The sequence below is a fragment of the Coregonus lavaretus genome (assembly GCF_964263955.1).
Source record: "Coregonus lavaretus genome assembly, chromosome: 31".
NCBI lineage: Eukaryota > Metazoa > Chordata > Actinopteri > Salmoniformes > Salmonidae > Coregonus > Coregonus lavaretus.
Window position 1 is genome coordinate 20,382,629 of NC_140018.1, and position 20,027 is coordinate 20,402,655.

Sequence of the window (20,027 nt, forward strand, 5' to 3'; positions counted from 1 at the left end):
TAAAATATTTAAATTGTCAAGCTGGTCAGCCTATTAAAACATGAAACAGATGATCCATGATGGTTTCAGCCAAGACAAAGCATGTCCCGGGGAATTTCTTTATTATACTATAACATACATTTTACGGCCTTTGTGAACCAACCTGGGGTATCAATTAAAATGAGAAAACATTAAATACACAAGGAAATAATTTACACAGAAAAAATATAATTCAATTAAAAATAGTGCTAAATAGTTAACAAAATAGCTACACTGACTATCTGCACTTACCCCTTTTACACCAACTTTGATTCTTCACATATGCTGCTGCTACTGTTTATCGATACTATTGCCTAGTCACTTTATTCCTAGTTATATGTACATATCTACCTCAATTGCCTCGTACCCCTGCACATCGACTCGGTACTGGTACCCCCTGTATATAGCCAAGTTATCGTTACTCATTTATTATTTCGTATCATCACTTTTCTATTATTTATCTCTCTTCATTGTTGGGAAGGGCCCATAAGTAAGCGGTTAGTCTACACCTGTGGTTTATGAAGCATGTGACGAATAACATTTGATTTATTACCCAGAGAAATGGCGGCAAAGTAAAAAACATTTTCTGCATCAACCACAACGCATAATATATAAGTGAGGGGAAACCTAATAAAATCCTTAAAACAAAAATGCCCTCAAGTACTAAATAATGTTCCCAATTCAAGTCAAACATCTTAAAGCATAATGAAGCGAAGAAGTCCCTTTTTTGCCTGAGACCTGTCACAGCTAAGGCAACAGTACACAATCTCCAGAAAGGATAGTCCAAAACGTCCATAGAAGATGTCTGTTAACTAATACTTAGGCTATATTGAGCTTAAAGCTACACTACCTTATATTTTCACTACCTACCTGGTCCATTGTACCCTCAGTCTGTAACGTACACTCTCAGTTATAATACAAAGTCTCCCTGTGCATAACAATGGTCATCGCCATAATATTCAGACATATGGCACTAACAGCCACTGACTGTCCTACTCTTCTTCCCTGATTTCATACTGTGGTGTGATTTGTCATCTTAACTATTTCTACGGATCCACTCAATATGTAAACATTAAAAGGACTAGAAATGGTCATCCTTCAACCCAACAGAGGCTTTTTATTTCTCTTGATTCTTCCTCCAACTTCCCAGGTCCTGCTGCGTCAACAACAATCAAACGAGCAACATCACAAATCAAGTATTTTCATCAGTGAATAGATAGATTATCAATATATATGTATGGTCTAATGGGCATTGGTAACAAAGCTAGGCTAATATCACGTTTCCTCCTCAGGAGAGTAGGTAGCCTTATGACCTTTCACCCTGCTCAGAGAGGGTAGAGTTGGCAAAGGGGCAGTGCCCAGGATGGCATGAGATGATAAGCAGCGCTGACTGAGTGGGAATCCTGAGCTCTTAGGAGCTGGTCAGTGGTTGGCTGGCATGGCTAAGTGCTTGTGTGATGGCCCCCCTAATTCCCCCTCAGCAAAACTTCAGCTCAGTAGTCCATCCCTTCATCACTCTCGGTCCAGTCCGAGGGAGTGTCCGTCCCAAAGTAACGGTCCCCGAAATTACCTGGAGGAGAGGAGAAGAGAGAGGAGAGCAGTCAATCATGTTATTATTGTGAATACATGAGTTGGACTAGTGTCAGTGAGGGATGTGTGATCAGTGGCAGTGCTGATGGAACATATGAGTCATCCGCAGCTTCCAGCTGGCTCATTCACCCCCCCTGTAAATATTCCCCAGGTTGTTGCTGTAAATGAGAATGTGTTCGCAGTCAACTTATTTGATAAAATAAGGGTTAAGTAAAATAAAATAAACATCTGAGTCAAATCAAATAAAATGTTATTTGCCACATGCGCCGAATACAACAGGTGTAGACATTACAGTGAAATGCTTACAAGCCCTTATCCAATAATGCAGTTTTTTAAGAAGAACAAAAAATAAGTAAAAAATAGATAAGTAAATAAAAAACTTTAAAAAAAAAAGAAGAAAATAATTAAAGAGCAGCAGTCAAATTAAATAACAGTAGGGAGGCTACGGTCTGAGGTGATTCATAACAAAGCCCATCCACTTGGGCCTGAATGGCTGTGGCACCAGCTATGTCTGACAATCTGGAAGTTTTCAACATGTGTCATATCACTAATGATCAGTCACACCACAAACAGCAGACTCACTGGATCTGCATTAGGCCACAGTTCTGAAGGGAAATCTAGATTAAGTGAGAATGATTGAGAACAACGTGTGTGAGAGAGCGAGAGAGAGAGCAGGAGAGAGAGAGAGAGAGAGAGCGCGAGAGACAGAGAGATAGCAGAAGCACCCACCAATGCCAGGGATGATGTGGAACTCGTTGTTGACCTTCTTGTCGACGGCGGTGGTGATAATGCGGACCTTAGGGAAGGCGTAGGCCACAGAGTGGACACCCATCTCAGCCATGAGTAGAGACAGCAGGAAGATCTTATCCTCCTGGACATCATGGTCCTACACCAGGTGACAGACATATGCAAATAGGGACCTTTAAAGACTATTGAAGGAAGAATGGTGGTTAGAGGGAAGGTTTTGTGACTGTAGCACACTGTGTAAGGGGAGAGAGGCAGCCACTTCCAGACTTGTGGGGATCTCAAGCTCTTCCCATTTCCACTGTTACCTGTCAAAGGCACTCCTTAATGGGGTTTGTCTGATATGTCTTCTGCACCTATCACATGCATACTACAACTAATGCTTCTAGTAAAAACACACACCTCCATGACTATCTTTTAAAGCTAGAATCCTTATTCGAAACAATAACAAAGCGGCCACCCCGCCTCTGTTTCGGTAAGAAGCTGAGGGATGGACCCACTCAAATCCATAGACTGAGCTACGGATGCAAAAACTGACCATCCATGATATCAATGATAGTTTTAACCATGTTTTGAGGCTATATAGTGTTTGTTCACGTTTACATTTACATTTTAGTCATTTAGCAGACGCTCTTATCCAGAGCGACTTACAGTTAGTATACATTGTATATTTTGGTTTCTGATGGGGTACGACAGTTGAACTAAGCTCATGAGGCATTTATAAAAGTTAAATTCTTCAAGAATCAATGGGTATGTATAATTACTTTATAAGTCCAAAAATGTATGTAGCAACTAAGGATTCTAGCTTTAAAAAGAGAGGCAGTAAAGTTTGCTTTCTGAGGACAAACAAAACCATAGACTTTGGCCACCATAGTGGATAGCCATAATTCTCCCCAGATGTTTACATTTCACATGGGGCGAAGGCTAAAGCACAGGAGCTGTACATTTAGCGCTATAGTCTTATCACAATGAGTAAACAGGGCCTCAAACTCACTGAACTCAAACCGGGTTTTATGACGGCAAACAAGCATCCCAATCTCTCCTTAATCTCCTGCTGCTGTAGCCGTCCACGGTATTTCCCTGTCATCTCAACAACCAACAAGGACAAGGCCTACTCTGCTATCTGTCATGTTCAGCCATGTCTCAGGGGTAACCAATCTGGATGCAGAACCATAGATAAACCCCCAAGCCTTAACGTCTCAACATAGGTGTGTGTTAGAGAAGACAAACATGAGAATATAAGACAACAGAAGAATACTACTAGACACGACAATTATATTAAAAATAGAAAATAACTATAATACTTTTAAACCCAGCTAATGCTAAATAGACTAGACCAGAGAAGTAGAATAAAGTAGAACTGACCAGCAGCACTCGGACAGCCATGAGAGCAGCAGCCCCAGTTGACACCGTGCTGTCCATCAGGATGACGTAGTCCTCACTGATGTCCTTAGGCAGACGCAGGTAGTGGAGCTGGACAGGGACGATAGGACAGTTTTATACAAATGGGACATTTTATACAATGGTTTTCATTTGGGCATTTTATGAACTTAAAATGTCATGTTTTCAGCATCTGTTGTGAATGAAACCAGTAAAGCTGAAGAAAGAAGGTCCAAAGCTTGAAGGCTATAGCTGGCATAGACATCACACAGTATATCAAAACAATATGGATGGTCTGTGATCCTGATGAGGCAATGAACCTGAGGTCAATGAGGCTAGTGTGTATCAGTTAGCCCAGAGACTGACACCTAGCCTTGAATGAAGTCACTGAGCCAAAACAGATGACCCATACACTCCTGGTTTATGATCTCCGGGTTGAAGAGTTCATGTCTGGGTGTGTATACAGCCTTGCAACACAGATAAGAGGGCCACACAAACACACAGAAGACTTTGTGAACTATATGACTGGTTTTTTTGTGTTACCTCCGGCTCTCCAGTGTCATGGTTGGTCTGGATGAGGATCTTCCCCAGCCGAATGTCTTTACACACAGCCATCAGAGCCTGCTCCATGGTCTCCCCTGCTCTAAGTATGGACACGCCTGTGACCTACACACACACATTACATTGCATACCAGGCTTTACATTCCTTCACAGTTCAGTTTGTATGTAAACTTCCATTGAGCAGCCTGAAGGATCAGCATACTGAGCGCTCAATGTTACAGAGCCTGATGTTAGGAGACAGACATTTGCAGTAGAGTAATACAGTTATAACAACCCTGCAGTCTAACAGAGCTGCTCACACTGAGAGCCACTCAAACACATCACCATACAATTACTGGAATTAATGATCCTCTCAGGCCCATCCACACACTTTATGACTCAAGCCGTTTTCACTGCAGGCATCTAGTAAAACGTATGTTAACAATGCCTATAGTCCTTTATTCATGGTGATGAACAAAACAACTGGAGAGATCAAACTAGTCTAATCACTGTACAATCTTTGGCCAATAATTACAAGTAGCAATCAGAGTGATTGTGACAATGTTGCTGCAATGTAGTATCAGGGATTACATTGATACTTTATTGCAGTTTAGGCCCCAAAACCCTCTGTGAAATTGGGGATGTATCTGTATAGAGCCTTACCCTTTTACCACTGAGTCTCTTCCCTTCATAGATGGAACCTTGGGGAGTCTCCACTTGCACAGGCTAGAGAGGATGAGAGGAAAGGAAGAGAGAGGAGAGTAGAGACCAATGTTAGTGTATGGTTGTGCACAGAGCGTAGGGGGCAATATAGTATTGGCCATGTGTCTGCAGGTGTGCAGGGCCACTCACCTTGAGGGGCAGGAAGGAGAGGGCGTGTTCTATCAGGAGCCTCATTAATCTCTTGGAGTAGAAGATGAACTCATCACGATTAGTGTCCTTATTCCTGCAGGCAGGCACACACACCGGGTTAGGGGACAGTGACTGCGTGAGGGGGTGTGTGTATATTCATTAAAAACCTGTGGCAGTGCAGAGTAAGTTTTGAGAGGGTGAGAAACCGGGCCCTAGCGGTCACCCAGAGCTATACGCTCTTACCTGATGATTGTGTGCATGCCGCGGACCTGTGGGGTGCTCTCCAAGACGCTGAGGGTCTTGGGTAGGGGCTGTCCCTGGTGGGCCGAGGCCAGAGCAGACCTTCACAACATAGAGACAGTCAGACCACTGTCCCCTGCTGGAGGCACCACAGTACAACAACACACAGACATCACATCACATCAAACCAGGGGGACAAAGGTAAAATACCACGGAGATATTTTACTTTCCTCCTCGTAAACATGTATTGCATTATGGTGGTCACAGATGCACAGCCAGGCAAAGTGTGGTGGGGGAATAGTGCACAGGTACTGGCAACAGCAATGCTTTAACAGGCTCCTCTGGTACTGTCTGGAGCATATGGTGCTTTACCGGCAGACAATTGAACGTAACATCACTAGGACCATTTCAAATCTAGAAAATAACTATTACGTTGTACAGTTCTAAACAGTGGTTCTATTGATAAATAGAAATGCCATAAAGCAATTGAGCACTTGGCTATGTGTTCTGCATTGTTGTTGCCAATACAAGAAGCCAAGACAACTCACTCTCTAAATACTGTAGTACTGTACTGGAATTAGATGTTTGAATGTATATATCTGGTACCAAAATACAGGACAGTTAAGACTGTAGAAATCATAGAGAAAACTGAATGAATAAAGCAACTGGTTAAGAGGACAAAGAAAAACAATATCTTGGAAAAATAGCAATGACAGCAAACAAAGGTTGTTAGCTTTTGTTCAGGGGATATGTTAATATATCATAAAAGAGGAGGAAATGAGAGGGGGAGATCAAACTTAAGAGAAGGAGGAAGATGCAGGAGTTTATCCTCACATATCCCAGCGGAGTTTCCTCTGGAGAAGGTGACAAATATTCATTTTGCGAGAACAAGAGTGATGACAAAGAAGAGAGGAAAGAAAGGAGGAAAAGAAAGAAAATACATCCCAATTAGACAGCAGCAGGCCAGAGTAGAGGCCCTATGATATCTGTGGAGAAGCTGAGAGGTCAGGATGGCGGTGTGAAGGCCGGGGGCCAGGCTGAGAGGGGCCCCTGGGGGGGTGAGTTAGGGCCCCTGTTCAGCTCAGCAAGTGGACGGCTTTAGGACCAGACGACATCACCATGGTTATGAGCTCTGACTGGGAGTAGTAAAAAAATAAAAAAATAAAAAATAAATAAACTCAAGGGTATACTCAGTCCTTGGTTAATGTGATGTTTGCTTCTGATCTTTCGATAAAAAGGAATTCATTACATCTACTATCAGCTACTCCCAGCAGTTTTCTTTAAGGTCTTAACCAGAGCTCAGTGGAACCATAGAGATGTCATCCTTCTGGTGTTAGCGATAGCTTTCATGACTGACAGTGTGGAAGAAAGACAAAAGGAGGTGCACAGCCTTTCAGTTGCTGTTTGGGGTTTTAGGCTGGGTTTCTGTATAGCACTTTGTGACATCTGCTGATGTAAAAAGGGCTTTATAAATAAATTTGATTGATTTAGTTTACGCAAACATTTGGGCACCTTGATTAGTTGATAATGTCAACATCAGTGAAAAATGCCAAAATGGTCAAATAAATAGTAACATGAGTACTCTGTCAAGACTGGGCACATCTCCTTTTGTCATTTCAGTGCTCTCTGAGCTTCTGCTGAGAGGAAACAGAATGAAAAGACAGAGGTACCACGAGAGAGAGAGAGAGGTAGAGATATGAGGGGTGTGGCAGTCATACCTCACTGTGATTTCACGCTGAGACGGTTAGAGTGCATTATTCAGTCAGGGTTTAGCAAGTATTTGATTACAAACACACACAGGGAGGAGAGAAATAAAAACAAAACTCATGAAATGAGACAAGCCATTCCAACCCTCCAAATGTCCCCAGTCCCCACCTCCCTTTAAATAAACACAAACACAAGGCAATGATATTACATTCCCCTCCATTTTGCCATGAATCAGACAGACAGTGTTTCATCAGATAAGCTCTGAGTGCCTTTACTTTACTGGTTTTCCATTTGCACGCAATGCAGCTTGTATTTCCATCATTTAAAATGAACTGGTACCTCTTTCTCTGTACAGGTTCTACTCCTGCATTAGATCAGGCTACATTCTGGTGCAGCAAGGCCCAGTGCACAGCATGGGAATTTAATTTGAAATGTGCATTTTTGGGGCAATAAAAAAAATGGCAATACAGTATTCAGCTCCTTTTCCATATGGAAACCCCATGGAGGGGCATCATTGATTTACTTGTTTTATCTATTAGTCTGATAAACAAAATAGTTCCTACATAGTATCTAGTACATGTCAAACAGAATGCCCCTAAGCTCATGGCAAAGTGTGGCAACCTAACCAAACCAGGGGGTTTCCTAACCAGAAGTACTATAGTGGGCCCAGTAGTAGCAGTCTTGCTATATGATGTCTCTTAGTGGAGGGTGTTATAGTTCATTAGGCTATAACAGGCCCTGTCCTCATCAGTCACTCATAATGATCTATGGAGGACGAGCTGCCGCCGTCTCTCCCCACTGGACATCATTCATTACTACACCGCCGAACACTCAATGGCCTTTTATTACAGAGATCCCTTAATCCACAAATCCTCACAGAGACACACACTTTCTGCTTTCTCCTTTGCACATGCTTGATCTCTCGCTCTCTTACACACACACGCCGACAGGTGAGACTCTGAACGTGAATGGCGTACACTTCAGACACAAGTCACGTGATCATGCATCACTCCCCACCCAACCCTCTCCACCTTCCATCTTATCTCTCTCTCTGTGACAGATGGTTTGTCATATTACAGTGATGATGGTTCAAGGCACCACAGAGCCACATCCACTGAGTGTACAAAACATTAAGAACACCTGCTCTTTCCATAACATAGACTGACCAGGTGAAAGCTATGATCCCTTATTGATGTCACTTGTTAAATCCACTTCAATCAATGTAGATGAAAGGGAGGAGACAGGTTAAAGAAGGATTTTTAAGCCTTGAGACAATTGAGACATGGATTGTGTATGTGTGCCATTCAGAGGGTGAATGGGAAAGACAAAATATTTAAGTGCCTTTGAACAGGGTATGGTAGTAGGTGCCAAGCGCACCAGTTTGTGCGAAGAACTGCAACGCTGCTGGGTTTTTCACACTCAACAGTTTCCGGTGTGCATCAAGAATGGTCCACCACCCAAAGGACATACAGCCAACTTGACAACTGTGGGAAGCATTGGAATCAACATGGGCCAGCATCCCTGTGGAACTCTTGACACCTTGTAGAGTCCATGCCCCGAAGAATTGAGGCTGTTCTGAGGGTAAAGGGGGGGAGGGGGAGGTGCGCAACTCAATATTAGGAAGGTATTCCTAATGTTTGGTATACTCAGTGTAGATCATGGTTTGTAGGGACATAGATCATGGTTTGTACGGACATAAATGGGACGTCTGACAGCAGAGAGCACAGTGTTAAAGATGGGAGTTAGGACTTATGGGTCATGGCACTGACAGATAAGTTGGGTGTCCTTGACGCATGCACACACACACACAGGTGTGCCTTTCAGTTATAAATCCATTCTCGTTATGTTCCCTTAGTGAACAGAGGGTTGGGTTGAGTTCAGCCTGATACCAGAGACAGGGAATGTACATGACAAATTCATAACCTGTGGTGCTGAATCCCGGCCACTAGAGGGCGGAAGTGGAGTGGGCAACTGGTTGAGTCAACTTCTACTTGGAGACCAGCCTCTGGGAATTCAGGATTACCTTGGAACTACCAGATTGAAACAGTGCAGACAGGACAGCTATATGAGTCTGCTGGTTTTAATAGGACATGTAGTCTTGAGAGATCCTATGAGAATGAGACTCATCATTTCATTAATCCTTTCATTAATCCAGTACTGACCAACCCATGTTGAGGGATAGGACAGGGTTCAGAGGTCATGGGTAAGGTCAGGAGTTTTTCCTGGTAGGGAAGGTGTCAGGAAAAACTCCTGACCCTAATCATGAACCATGGGATAGGGGTCATGCACAAACTGAGCATGGTGTGAGCCAGAGAGATGACACCATGTACAGAGATAGGGAGGGTCTTAGGTACATGCTTTTAGGTTAGGGTCTATGGGCAGGGGTATAGGAGATAAAAACCTATTATTCACACATACCTTTTCAAGCTGACTGTGAACATGCTGCACAATCAAGTCCAAGGCAACAAAGTTCTCACCCCCTGAAACAATCAAACACACATCTATTTTATAGCAGAATCACTATAGATATCATTTGTAAAATGTTTTTATTGTTCTGAATTTAATCTAAAGACTCTACACATAGAAGCAGTGTTTCTAACACTGTGGTAGAACGTATCTATCTACAAGCCACTCACCCCTGGGGACCACAATATCCGCCACCTGCACAGTGGGTTCGATGTACTGCTCAAAGGACGGCTTGACAAACTTGTTGTACTGCTTGATGACCCCGTTGATGTCCCGGCCGCGGTCCGATATGTCCCTCTTCAGACGCCTGACCAGACGGATGTCTGAGTCTGTGTCCACAAACACCTTCATGTCCAGCAGCTGGGGGAGGAAGATAGACGAAGAGAAAGAGACAAATGGTTAAGAGAGGTCATGTACATAACCAATGGCAGAAGTTTTAAATATTACAGATATGACTTTTCATAGGGCAATGTTTCCCTAAGATATCATTTCAAGGTGGGGTGCTGGGTAAATGCCCCCACAGCAACATTCAGGGTAACCCACCTACATGATGGTTGGGGAATCAATGTCCCAGTGTCAAAATAAGTTAAATGGGAATCTACTGTAAAGATGGCCTATTGGGTCTTTGATGCTCTGTGAACACACATCAATAGAAACACAGCCGTCACCAGCCAGTCAGTGGAAACTAAAGGCAGAGCTCAAAGCTCTAAACTCAGAAAAACTAAAGTTAGGAGGATTAATGGTCCAGCAGCACCACTGTATGTGACGGAGACACAAGAATAGGCAACAATCCAAAACCAAGAGCTATAGATGACTATCTGGCCATTAAGTGTTGGAGCGTAAACTCAGAGAACCAATGAGACTGTCAGTCACTGGGCAGTAAATCTGCTTCCTGACCAACCGGGCCAGCAGAGCGGTCACCCTATAGGAGGAGAGGATGAGGAGTGGGGCTCTAGCCGCTCCACATGACGGACCATGATAAGACATAGCAGGGGCTTGGAAGTAGATCAACCTCTAAGCTGCCCTCCCTCTCTCTGGGATCAGACTCAGTCTCCCTCTCTATCGCTCTCTCTCTTACTGGAACCTCTGTCATTGGGGGAAAAAACTTGAGCAGGGCAGTTTAGGAACGTTTTATACCACTGCAGCTTAAAGATGGCAGCTCATTGCCGGGCCAGAGTGGACCGGACGCTTGGTGCAGTCAGCACGGTAATGTTTGTTGGAGTCATGGCAAAGGGTTGAGAGGGAGCGAATTTATAGGAAAGTAAATAAACCGGTTGATAAGAACATTTAGTACTAAGTGAGCCACAATTACAACAAAAAGACTACAACACTTCTATAGAAATAACAAAATTGAAAGTACATCCAGTTACCTGGATTGTTTGTTTGGCTTATCATCCTAGCCCAGCTTAGCCCAGCCTCTCTGTACAAAAGCTGAACTGATAAATCACCAGGAACAGAAGTGCTTTGCCAATGCAAACACAACCACTCAGATTTAAATTTGTATGGATTTCTGTACACACACACACACACAGCACTGGTGGATCGAAGGGAACAAAGGGACCAATCAACAGCACCATTAATAAAACACAGTCTTGTTCATTCACTGGCACACTGATCAGACACTAGGGCTGGGAATTGCCAGGGACCTCACGATACGATCCTATCACGATCCTTAGTTGCTGATACGATATGTATTGTGATTCTATATGTATTGTGATTCAATACTGTGATTTTATTGCGATTCGATGTTCCAAACATATTGCTCACCATATGTCTGCTGCAGAGACAAGAGAGCCATGAGAAAAGGAGTTATGATCAGTCATGGAAATAAGTGCTGAAACAAATTGGCTCCCTATTTAAAAAGATGATGGAGAACAGTTTTGGTTCAGGTACAGCCAAATAGCGCAAAAATAATATTGAGATATTGTCAAAGCGATATGATATATCGTCAAAAATAATATCCCCGATACGTAACTATCGATTTTTTACCCCATCACTACCAGACACACACACCCTCTAGTTCAGGGGTCTCCAACAGGTCTACCTATGAGTAGCTCGCCAAACAATTCCAAAAGTATATGCAAATTTTCCATCGCATGTGTTCTATCGCAAACTGTCAAACTAATCTCACAAGTTCCAGACACCACCCCAGGTACTACGTAATCAACCCCTGGTTAGCCCCTATTGGCTTAAAATGCCAAACCTAACATAATATTTGCCAATTAATTTCCAGCAATATTGCCCGTCTGTCTGTGTGGTGCGCACGTTTGTCTATCGCTCTGTGTGTAGCCAGTTGATGTGATAACCGTCTTGTGGGTTGACAGAAATGCTTTCCCCAAAACCTTCTCAATTAATAGTTTACTGCAAAGTAGGCTTACCTGACAGACGTATATTATGAGTAAGTATATCATTTGTATCTATTATTTGCAAACTTTGCCATGAAATGAGCAGCAGCAGTACAGAACCATGGCTAGAACAGTACAGAACCATGGCTAGAACAGTACAGAACCATGGCTAGAACAGTACAGAACCATGGCTAGAACAGTACAGAACAGTACAGAACCATGGCTAGAACAGTACAGAACCATGGCTAGAACGGTATATTAGGACGGCACATTCCTCACTCGCATGATGTGCAATTAAAGGGGAATTACACTCAAATCAATTTGTTAGTTCTCTATTTTCCAAATTGTCTTCTGATGTGATTTAACCCCCCCCCCTTTACGTTCTTTATTAACCATTATTTTACCAGGTATATTGACACAAAACATAGTGCACTACTTTCTCTTGTACACTAAGGACCTGGGGAAGAGTTGCAGGGGAGAGAAGAATGCGGCCATTTGAAAGCTAGAATAAAAAAAATGTGTAGCACGCGACTTAAAGTAGCTCTCTTGCTAGAAAAGGTTGGAAACCCCTGCTCTAGTTATAATGGAGAGAGAACGAGAGTCCAAGGCAGGCTACAAGTCCAGGACAAATGTGATTGGGTCTATCTGGTCACCTCATGGATCATACCGGTCTAGACTCATGGATTTAGATGAGCCAACATGGTCTTTGTAACAAGTTGTATACCTATGTTGTAATAAAGAGGACCAATACAATCAAAGCTGACAAGGGCTGCCTGTAGAACTGCCATCAATTCTACTACAACAGTACTAGTAGTATTGTAGCATTGTTCTAAAGGGAAATTATTCATGCACTCTTCTCTGAAGAGAGCTGGGCTTCAGGTTAGTTATGTTTTACTCTAGCCAAGACTGCTGCAGCACTGGGTCCCCAACAATACCCCACACCCTCCATTTCTATCAGTCAATCCCCAGCCCAGTCACCCATAGCCAGCCCCTGGATGAAACCTAATCATAGCAGATAGCTGTGAGCAGGGGAAAGTAGAACAGTGAATACAGAGCCATCCGGCAGAGCGAATCCATCTAATTTCCCTGAATCTGCTTCAGGATGGCAGTGGCACTCCATTAATCAGCCTGGCTGGCATCTCTGCAACAGTAATTAATCAGGTCTGCTAGGCTGGTGGGGTAAGAGAGAGGGAGAAAAGAGGAGCAGGGAGAGGGTGGATGACTGGAGACCAGAGAGAAGAAGAAATACTGTAGAAAGGAAAAGGGAGCATTTCATCTTCTTACACTCACCTTAAAGCGGGTTATAATAACTCAACACAGCCTTACCTTCAAAAGCTCCTTGTTGGCAAATGCCAGAATCCCCTCAAATATGACAACATTGGCACCGTAGACAGTTTTCTGAAAAAAAGTACACACCATAAAGAGTTTATCACCACACAAAGCAGATGGTGTACAGTGTACATAATTAGGCAGACAGACAGCGTATGGCAGAACGGGGACTGGGCCAGGCTTCCCAGGCCTTATGAAGGATGTGCCCACCAGGTGTGTAAGGTAAGGGCGTGGGCACATGGCTGGCAAAGGGAGACCGGTGGGTTGGCGAGAACGGGCCCAACTGACTCGTTAAGATCAGATGTTATCATAATTAAAAATCAAGTTGTCCAAACAAGAGATGGGCTCTCAGTGACTCAAAGGGTCCAGATTTAACCGTGTCTGTGCACGCTTCAGACATGTATCACTCAGGTAGTACTGCCTAGTCAGGGAGCTACAGTCACAATCCCATTACAGGAGTCTGACGAGCTCAGAGCTGCAGTTAATGACCAGGCTACCTCCGTATTGATCAGAAAGAGGGGATCTCATACAGAGAGAGAGGATAGTGTTCATGGTGTCATTCATTTATCACATTATTACCCCCTGGTGATATAAAACTATTTTTTTGTTACAAGTAATGTTATCGTTTCCCTGGATAGCGTAGCTTCTTTCAGCCATGAAATTGCATTGAGTCTTGAGGATATGAAAGTAAACATTAAAACACAGAATGCAATTCTCATAACGACATACTCACTGTTGATAGTCGATACATGCAGTGGTTTTAAATTCATACAAGCATTTTCTTTGTGATTACTGCTGAGACACAAAAGACCATCATTGAAAGTGTCTTGCATCTCTTTTATTTATATTTATATATTAAAGGGATAATCATGAAACTCCTGTCAATTTATTGAAAGCATATGTTTTATCAGTAGGTAAAATAACTTTTCACCATGATTTAACTTCTAAGTGGTCTGTCTGTGAAATCGTGTAGGAACTCGTCATACCTATAAAAAGATTCTCGTCACTGGAGATAGGGGATAAAACTATCACATTTCATAACGCTTTTAAAACAATTACCTGCACTCCAGATCGCCAATTCAGCCAATAGATGGTATGGGCATACTTGTCTAGAACACATCCATCCATTTATATCGTCATGAAAAAGTATAGATTTCACTTAGATGTGCTCAATCTAAACAATGTACCAAATTATTAAACTCTGTTTTTCCTTCAAGTACCATTAGGCAATACGCCCTGAGTCGGTGGAAAAGGGCAGTTATTGCCATAGCAATGTCTGCATGCACAAAGACGAAAAGCAGGATCAACTTGGTGAGATTATAGACTCCTACATCGATAGTGCAGTTTGTTTAGGCGATTTTACAGCTAGCTAGCTACTTCACATGCTGATATTGACTTTGGCATTATTGTGTAGCTACTTTTGCTAGCTAGCTACCTAGCTAACCAGCCCAGAGAGAGAGCATTGCATTGTGGGTTTTGTAGTCTAATTGAGTTCCAACAGATTTCCACCACAATTTTCACGTTGCGACCAAGGTTGTTATAATGATAAAATGAAACATTTGTTCACAAACAATATTGTTCTCACATATTAGTGTTATTTAACACTGTAAATCATAACAATGCGTGGTTTTGGGTGGATTATTGCTTTAAGACAATTTTCTGAGTCTGCCTTACCCACTCCTTGCGGCGGCAGTGAGAGGTGAAGTCGTAGATGGGTACTTTGATACTCTTGCCCTTCTTTAGCTTCCTCAGAACAGTCACCAGCAGCTCAAAGTCAAAGGCCTCTGGGTGGTCAAAGTTATACTCATTCTTAGCTGCCAGCTCCTGCTCATCTTTGGTCAAAACCTGGGGGGAGAAACAAGGTCAGGATTCAGGAATTCAATTACACTCTTGCCTGACCTGCATTTGTGTAGATCTGAGAGCATTGGATAGGTTGAAGCAATATGGCAAACATTCCACCCATCAAAGGGCAAGATGGAGCTATTTCAATATTCCTACAGTCCATGCCTTTGCGATGTACACAATAAACTAGGTGTAGGTGCTAAGGGGGCCTATTTGGCCAACAAAGCATGAGTTGTTAGAGCCATTCCCTTGTCACCTAAAATGAGAACATGGCCGCTACTGTAAAACATACTTAAACGCCATCGACTTTTGTTTCCAACACAGCTAGGGACATAATTGATATTAATTATTCCATTAGCTCCCTTATCGGTTAGGGGTTTATGCAATTGAAAGCTCAAATCAGGATGAATTACCAACCGTTTGGAGGGTTGAGGACAGAGCAGGGTACACACAACCACCAGGCTCTGTTGTTCTGCTTCACTGATCAAGTTAAGCAGAGGCAACTTTCTTGAACAACAGGGAACCAATTCAATCAATCTCTTGGAGCAGATGCAGCATTCTCAGAATTCTATTGAGTTGAGTGGTTCTGTCTGGGTAGACTGAGCATGCCTCTAGAGGGTATTGATAGTTCTGTGCTCCCTAGGTGTTGCTGCTTCCATACTCAAATCAGAGGGGAAGCCAATAAAGCATTCAGCATGAAGTGGGTCATGAAATTACATTAACTGGCTAGTTTACCTTCAACAGAATATCTTATAAGTATAGCTAGGAGTTATTCCTGAACCTGTGACCTCACCAATGATAAATTCCAGGCCCTACTTATAAACATAGCTTATTATGCAAGTTTACCTTATAGAAAGAGTCCATGGAGAGGAGGACCACCCAGGGAACATCCAGAGCCTCGATGATCTTATTGGCCACTGTGGTTTTCCCAGAGGCACTTCCTCCACAGAGGCCTGCAGGAAGAAACAGGAGGGGGTAAGACGGGGCTCCTGACAAAAGTACACTAGGAATCTAAAACAACAACCCTGGGAGTGAATCCAACAATAGATGCTGTGGTTGTGAAAAACTGGATGCTGCACAGGCAGTGGAACCCCTATTATTAAGTACTGAATACATAAATCAGAGAGGTGCAGATAATACAGGGTGCAGTTCAAAACTGCTGAGTTAGGCTACAAACTTGCACAGAAAGAATTTGAAAGATAACAAAATGGAACTGAAAACTGCCTGGATAAGCTGTTTTTCAAAATATGTTATTTAGCCATGTTGTCACAACAAATGAAACTCAGCCATCAGACTGACACAGAACATGAACTGACCCATCCAGTAAATGAAATTAAATCTGGCTGGAATTGTTGACTAGAGACACTATCAAACAGCTCTGGCTCTGATGATTCAGGGATAATTTTATGTGCTCACCATCGCTCCTCACTCCTCTCCCTCAGACCTCTGAGACAGGTTGATTATTCTACATGAGCAGACTTCCTACCATTTCATCCACAGTAGCAGAGTGCTGGCCAGAGCAGAACAGCAGGATGGCCTTTTTACGGGAATCATCAGCCAGGACAAATCCAAGTGTGAAATGTAACCAGTCAAGTCCGGCTCATTGAAAGTAACAGATTGCGTACTAAAGATAATAGCCTTTGTGTCAGTCAGCAGCACTCAAGCCGATCAGATATGTTTAAACAAAGCATGGTCCGGCTGGGTAATTCATACACATGGTTCACTTCATTATGGTGTGTAAAGCTCACAGGGGTGCCTTACTGGGATGACCAGAAGGACCCCGGCCAACAGTAGAATATAAGCTTCAACCTAAGCTAGCATGGAGGATGCCCTCAGCACTGATGATGAGCGCCTATTATTTTATGGTTTCTGAAAACCTTTTTCAAAATGTCTTTCCAGTTTCCACACTGCCTATCAACTCTCCAGGACAAGGTTTGGTGACTTACCACTGCTGTGCATGTCATTTCTGTTCATTAAGTTGAGTTTGAGGTTTGAGTTTGCAGGTAATGAGTCATGACAATTAGAGCCCTGCACAGGCATGAATTTTATGCAACCATAGTACTACCCATGGCCGCAATGTTCAGGCCCTACCCTACCCAGATTGCGTCTGCCAAATGTAAGGCCCTGCCCGAAACCAGAAACAGCATTCTCCGTTAGTAAATTCATTAGGTGCTCCTCTCTGTCTGTCACTCACTCCCTGTGCAGGCAGCTCGCTCTGCATGCACTCTGCTCATGGAGGCGCCAAGTCTGTGAATAACCATAGCAACGGCTCTGCTTGGGCTGCTCTGCCAGAGAAAGGAGGAGATAGGAATCCCATTGGGCAATGAATGGAGGAACGTATAACGCCCCACCCAGCAGACTGTCGACCAATCGCGTTCACATTGTCATCTGGTTGCTAAACTAATAGTCACGCAATCCCTTCTCAAAGTCAGGCTGAGTTGAGAAACATGCCTATTGTCCTCGAAAGTATGTAATGTCACGATTCCAAAGCTATACAATTTACAGATAACAACTTACTTATCTAAAATCTTGGAAAATATTTGTAATGTTGTACTTCTTTTTGACGAAATTCATGCTAATGTTGGGTTTTTGAGCTAGCGCCCAATTGACTCCCATTCCCTCCTAGATGTAGAGCTCTCCTTGTCCCAGAATTGCCTAGAATGCACCATGCAGCCCATTGACGTAGCATGGTCAACGTACACAATGGGCGTTAATACGATTCCAGTGGAGTTTCCCATCTCCTCAAAAGTATCTCTGGCTCTGCTCAACGAACGAAGAGACATGAGAGAGCAGTTAGCTGTTAGCTACTTTTGGTCACTCTAAACTCAACGAACATTATCATTTTTTTGAAATAATATCTCCTGTCCTATATTTCACGAGGTTGAAGCACTTCTGACACCATGTTATGATCTTCGTCCGATATGACTGTACTGCGCAGCAGAGCACGAGCAAATGTCTCAGCTTCAAAATGTTAATGATCAACTTAGTGGTACCCGAGCCCTACCATTAGCCTAGTTATTGATGAAAAAAACAGGCCCTACCCAGCCCTAACTCGATGTAGAACGTCGGGGCCCGTTGGGCTCGGGTAGCAGAGCTCTAATAGAAATGTCAAATGACAGCTCTCTTACCAATGACAAAAGCCTCTTTGAAGGTGGTCCCAGTGACATTGTACCAGGGGGGCCTTCCTGCAGTGTAGATGGTCCTCTTGTTGGTCCTCAGGAGAGGTGGCTCAGTCTTGCTCTGGCTGGTGGTCCGTTTCCGTGGAGACAGCGAGGGGGTCAGAGGGCAGCGGGGGTGCTTCGGAAGACTGCCCAGAGAATCATCTCCACTGCCACACAACAATAACACAAGGGACAAAAAGGTTAGTTCCACTCAAATTCAGCCTAGTCATTATTTAGCGCTCTTCACTGGATAACCCATTAACTTTGAAGAGATTTTCCATTGAAGAGGATTGTATTATAGCTATTAACTAGGATTAATCTGTGACACGAATCACTTCAAACATCCACTCACAAAAGCCATCATATCCATATATGCCATCAGAGATGCCATTTAAGCTCATACCTGCCCCATGATGATGATCAGGACAATGATCTGGGCAATTTGATTACAATGTCTCTGTCCTGTGGAGAGAAAAGAGAGGGGGTCCATACACTCGAGGAACCCTAATTAGTAGCGCTCCACAGTTCTGTACTGTCTGTGTAGGTGAGGGAGAAGGGGAAAAACTTGACCACCCTCTCCAGGAAATCACACAGTTGCCAGGGGGCATGGGGCAGGCACTCGCATGAGTAAGGCTGTCATCATTTGGTCAAATAGAGTAGAAAATAGAAATGTATGTCTAAAAGTGATTTCCTTACCTACTCTTCCTCTTCACTAATCTGAAAACACAGGACAAGTGAAAGAAATGTGGTCATTCAAATAGGCAAAAGGAGAGAAAGACACTTTAGACTATTGAAATTAACACCTGGACGTTCATATTGAGTGTTGTTGCTCTGCTACAATGCTAACTAGGCATCTGAATCACTGCACCCACATTCACAGCCACGTCTATGTGGTGATGGTGCATTAGCTAACGTTTGCTAATGTAGCATTAGCAATTAAACATTATCCTAGCCGGACGGCTAGCTAATTCATTGAGTACATACAACGTAACTAGGCAACATACTTAGCTTGCTTCCATCATTGTAGCTGAGATATTGAGTATAAGCTCACATAAATAATTTATTTCAAATAAATATTAGCTTTGCCTGGCTAATGATAGCTGGCTGGTTAGCATGCCAACCCACACGACACACTGTCGGCCTGTCTCTGTATTGCTGTATCTTTGTTAGCCTGTAACATATATCAATTATTTATACATACCTGTCCGATCTAGACGTCGACCGGTCTTCTTCTTTCTCACCCTCTTCTTTTTGTGGCATCTGGACATCGTTTTGGTTCATTTTCATTGCCATGTTTCCATCTCGTACACACCGCGGACAGCGCGTAAACAGACACTGGAGGAAGCGTCCTGACGTCACCCTTTGTGTACATGTGCGTGCGTGGAGTGCGCTCCATCCTCACTTGTTGGCAGACCATAGAAGAGGCTAGATAGACCGAGTCGATTTTTAACGTATTAATAAGGAATTCCACTAGACCACGCCCAGAAATTGGGGACAAACAAACATAATTTCCCTTTGAAAAATAGCCAATTTCGCAGTCGATTTTTTTTTTGGAAAGAAATAACAAAACATGCCGAAAAGCTGCTGTGTTGCTCAATGTACATGTAACCATGTCAAAATAGAGCTAGCAAGAAGAGCCCTGTGGCTTCAGGCTATTCGGCATGGGAGAGTGGGAAATGTGGGGACCCGGTGTCCAAGTAGGCTACACGTAGCTGTGTGTGGAAAACATTACATCACATTATGTTTGTTTGTCCCCAATTTCTGGGCGTGGTCTAGTGGAACTTGTTTAGTATAGTCTGTCCGTTTTTAACCC

At 43.2% G+C, this 20,027-nt stretch overlaps 1 protein-coding gene across 1 annotated transcript; it reads right to left on the reverse strand.

Annotated features, from left to right (window-relative positions):
- Positions 1-52: 52 nt before the first annotated feature.
- Positions 53-19,605, reverse strand: LOC311106940 (uridine-cytidine kinase-like 1). Its single transcript, XM_084149343.1, has 16 exons — positions 19,416-19,605; positions 18,911-18,931; positions 18,182-18,381; positions 15,900-16,006; positions 14,886-15,056; positions 13,209-13,280; positions 9,708-9,897; positions 9,490-9,551; positions 7,083-7,099; positions 5,368-5,466; positions 5,125-5,218; positions 4,936-4,998; positions 4,276-4,398; positions 3,718-3,825; positions 2,338-2,494; positions 53-1,588 (listed from the first exon to the last, which is right to left on the reverse strand). Exons 1-16 carry the CDS (start codon positions 19,505-19,507, stop codon positions 1,512-1,514), a joined length of 1,653 nt encoding a protein of 550 aa, XP_084005469.1. The 5' UTR covers positions 19,508-19,605; the 3' UTR covers positions 53-1,511.
- Between the last annotated feature and the right edge of the window lie 422 nt (positions 19,606-20,027).

Excerpts from the sequence above, each read along its gene's own strand:
- LOC311106940 (XM_084149343.1), bottom strand. The coding sequence starts at position 19,507 with ATGGCAATGAAAATGAACCAAAACGATGTCCAGATGCCACAAAAAGAA. Across the intron at positions 4,399-4,935 it reads AGAGACTCAGTGGTAAAAGG|GTCACAGGCGTGTCCATACT; the intron begins GTAAGGCTCTAT and ends GTGTGTGTGTAG. Across the intron at positions 1,589-2,337 it reads CCACATCATCCCTGGCATTG|GTAATTTCGGGGACCGTTAC; the intron begins GTGGGTGCTTCT and ends CCTCTCCTCCAG.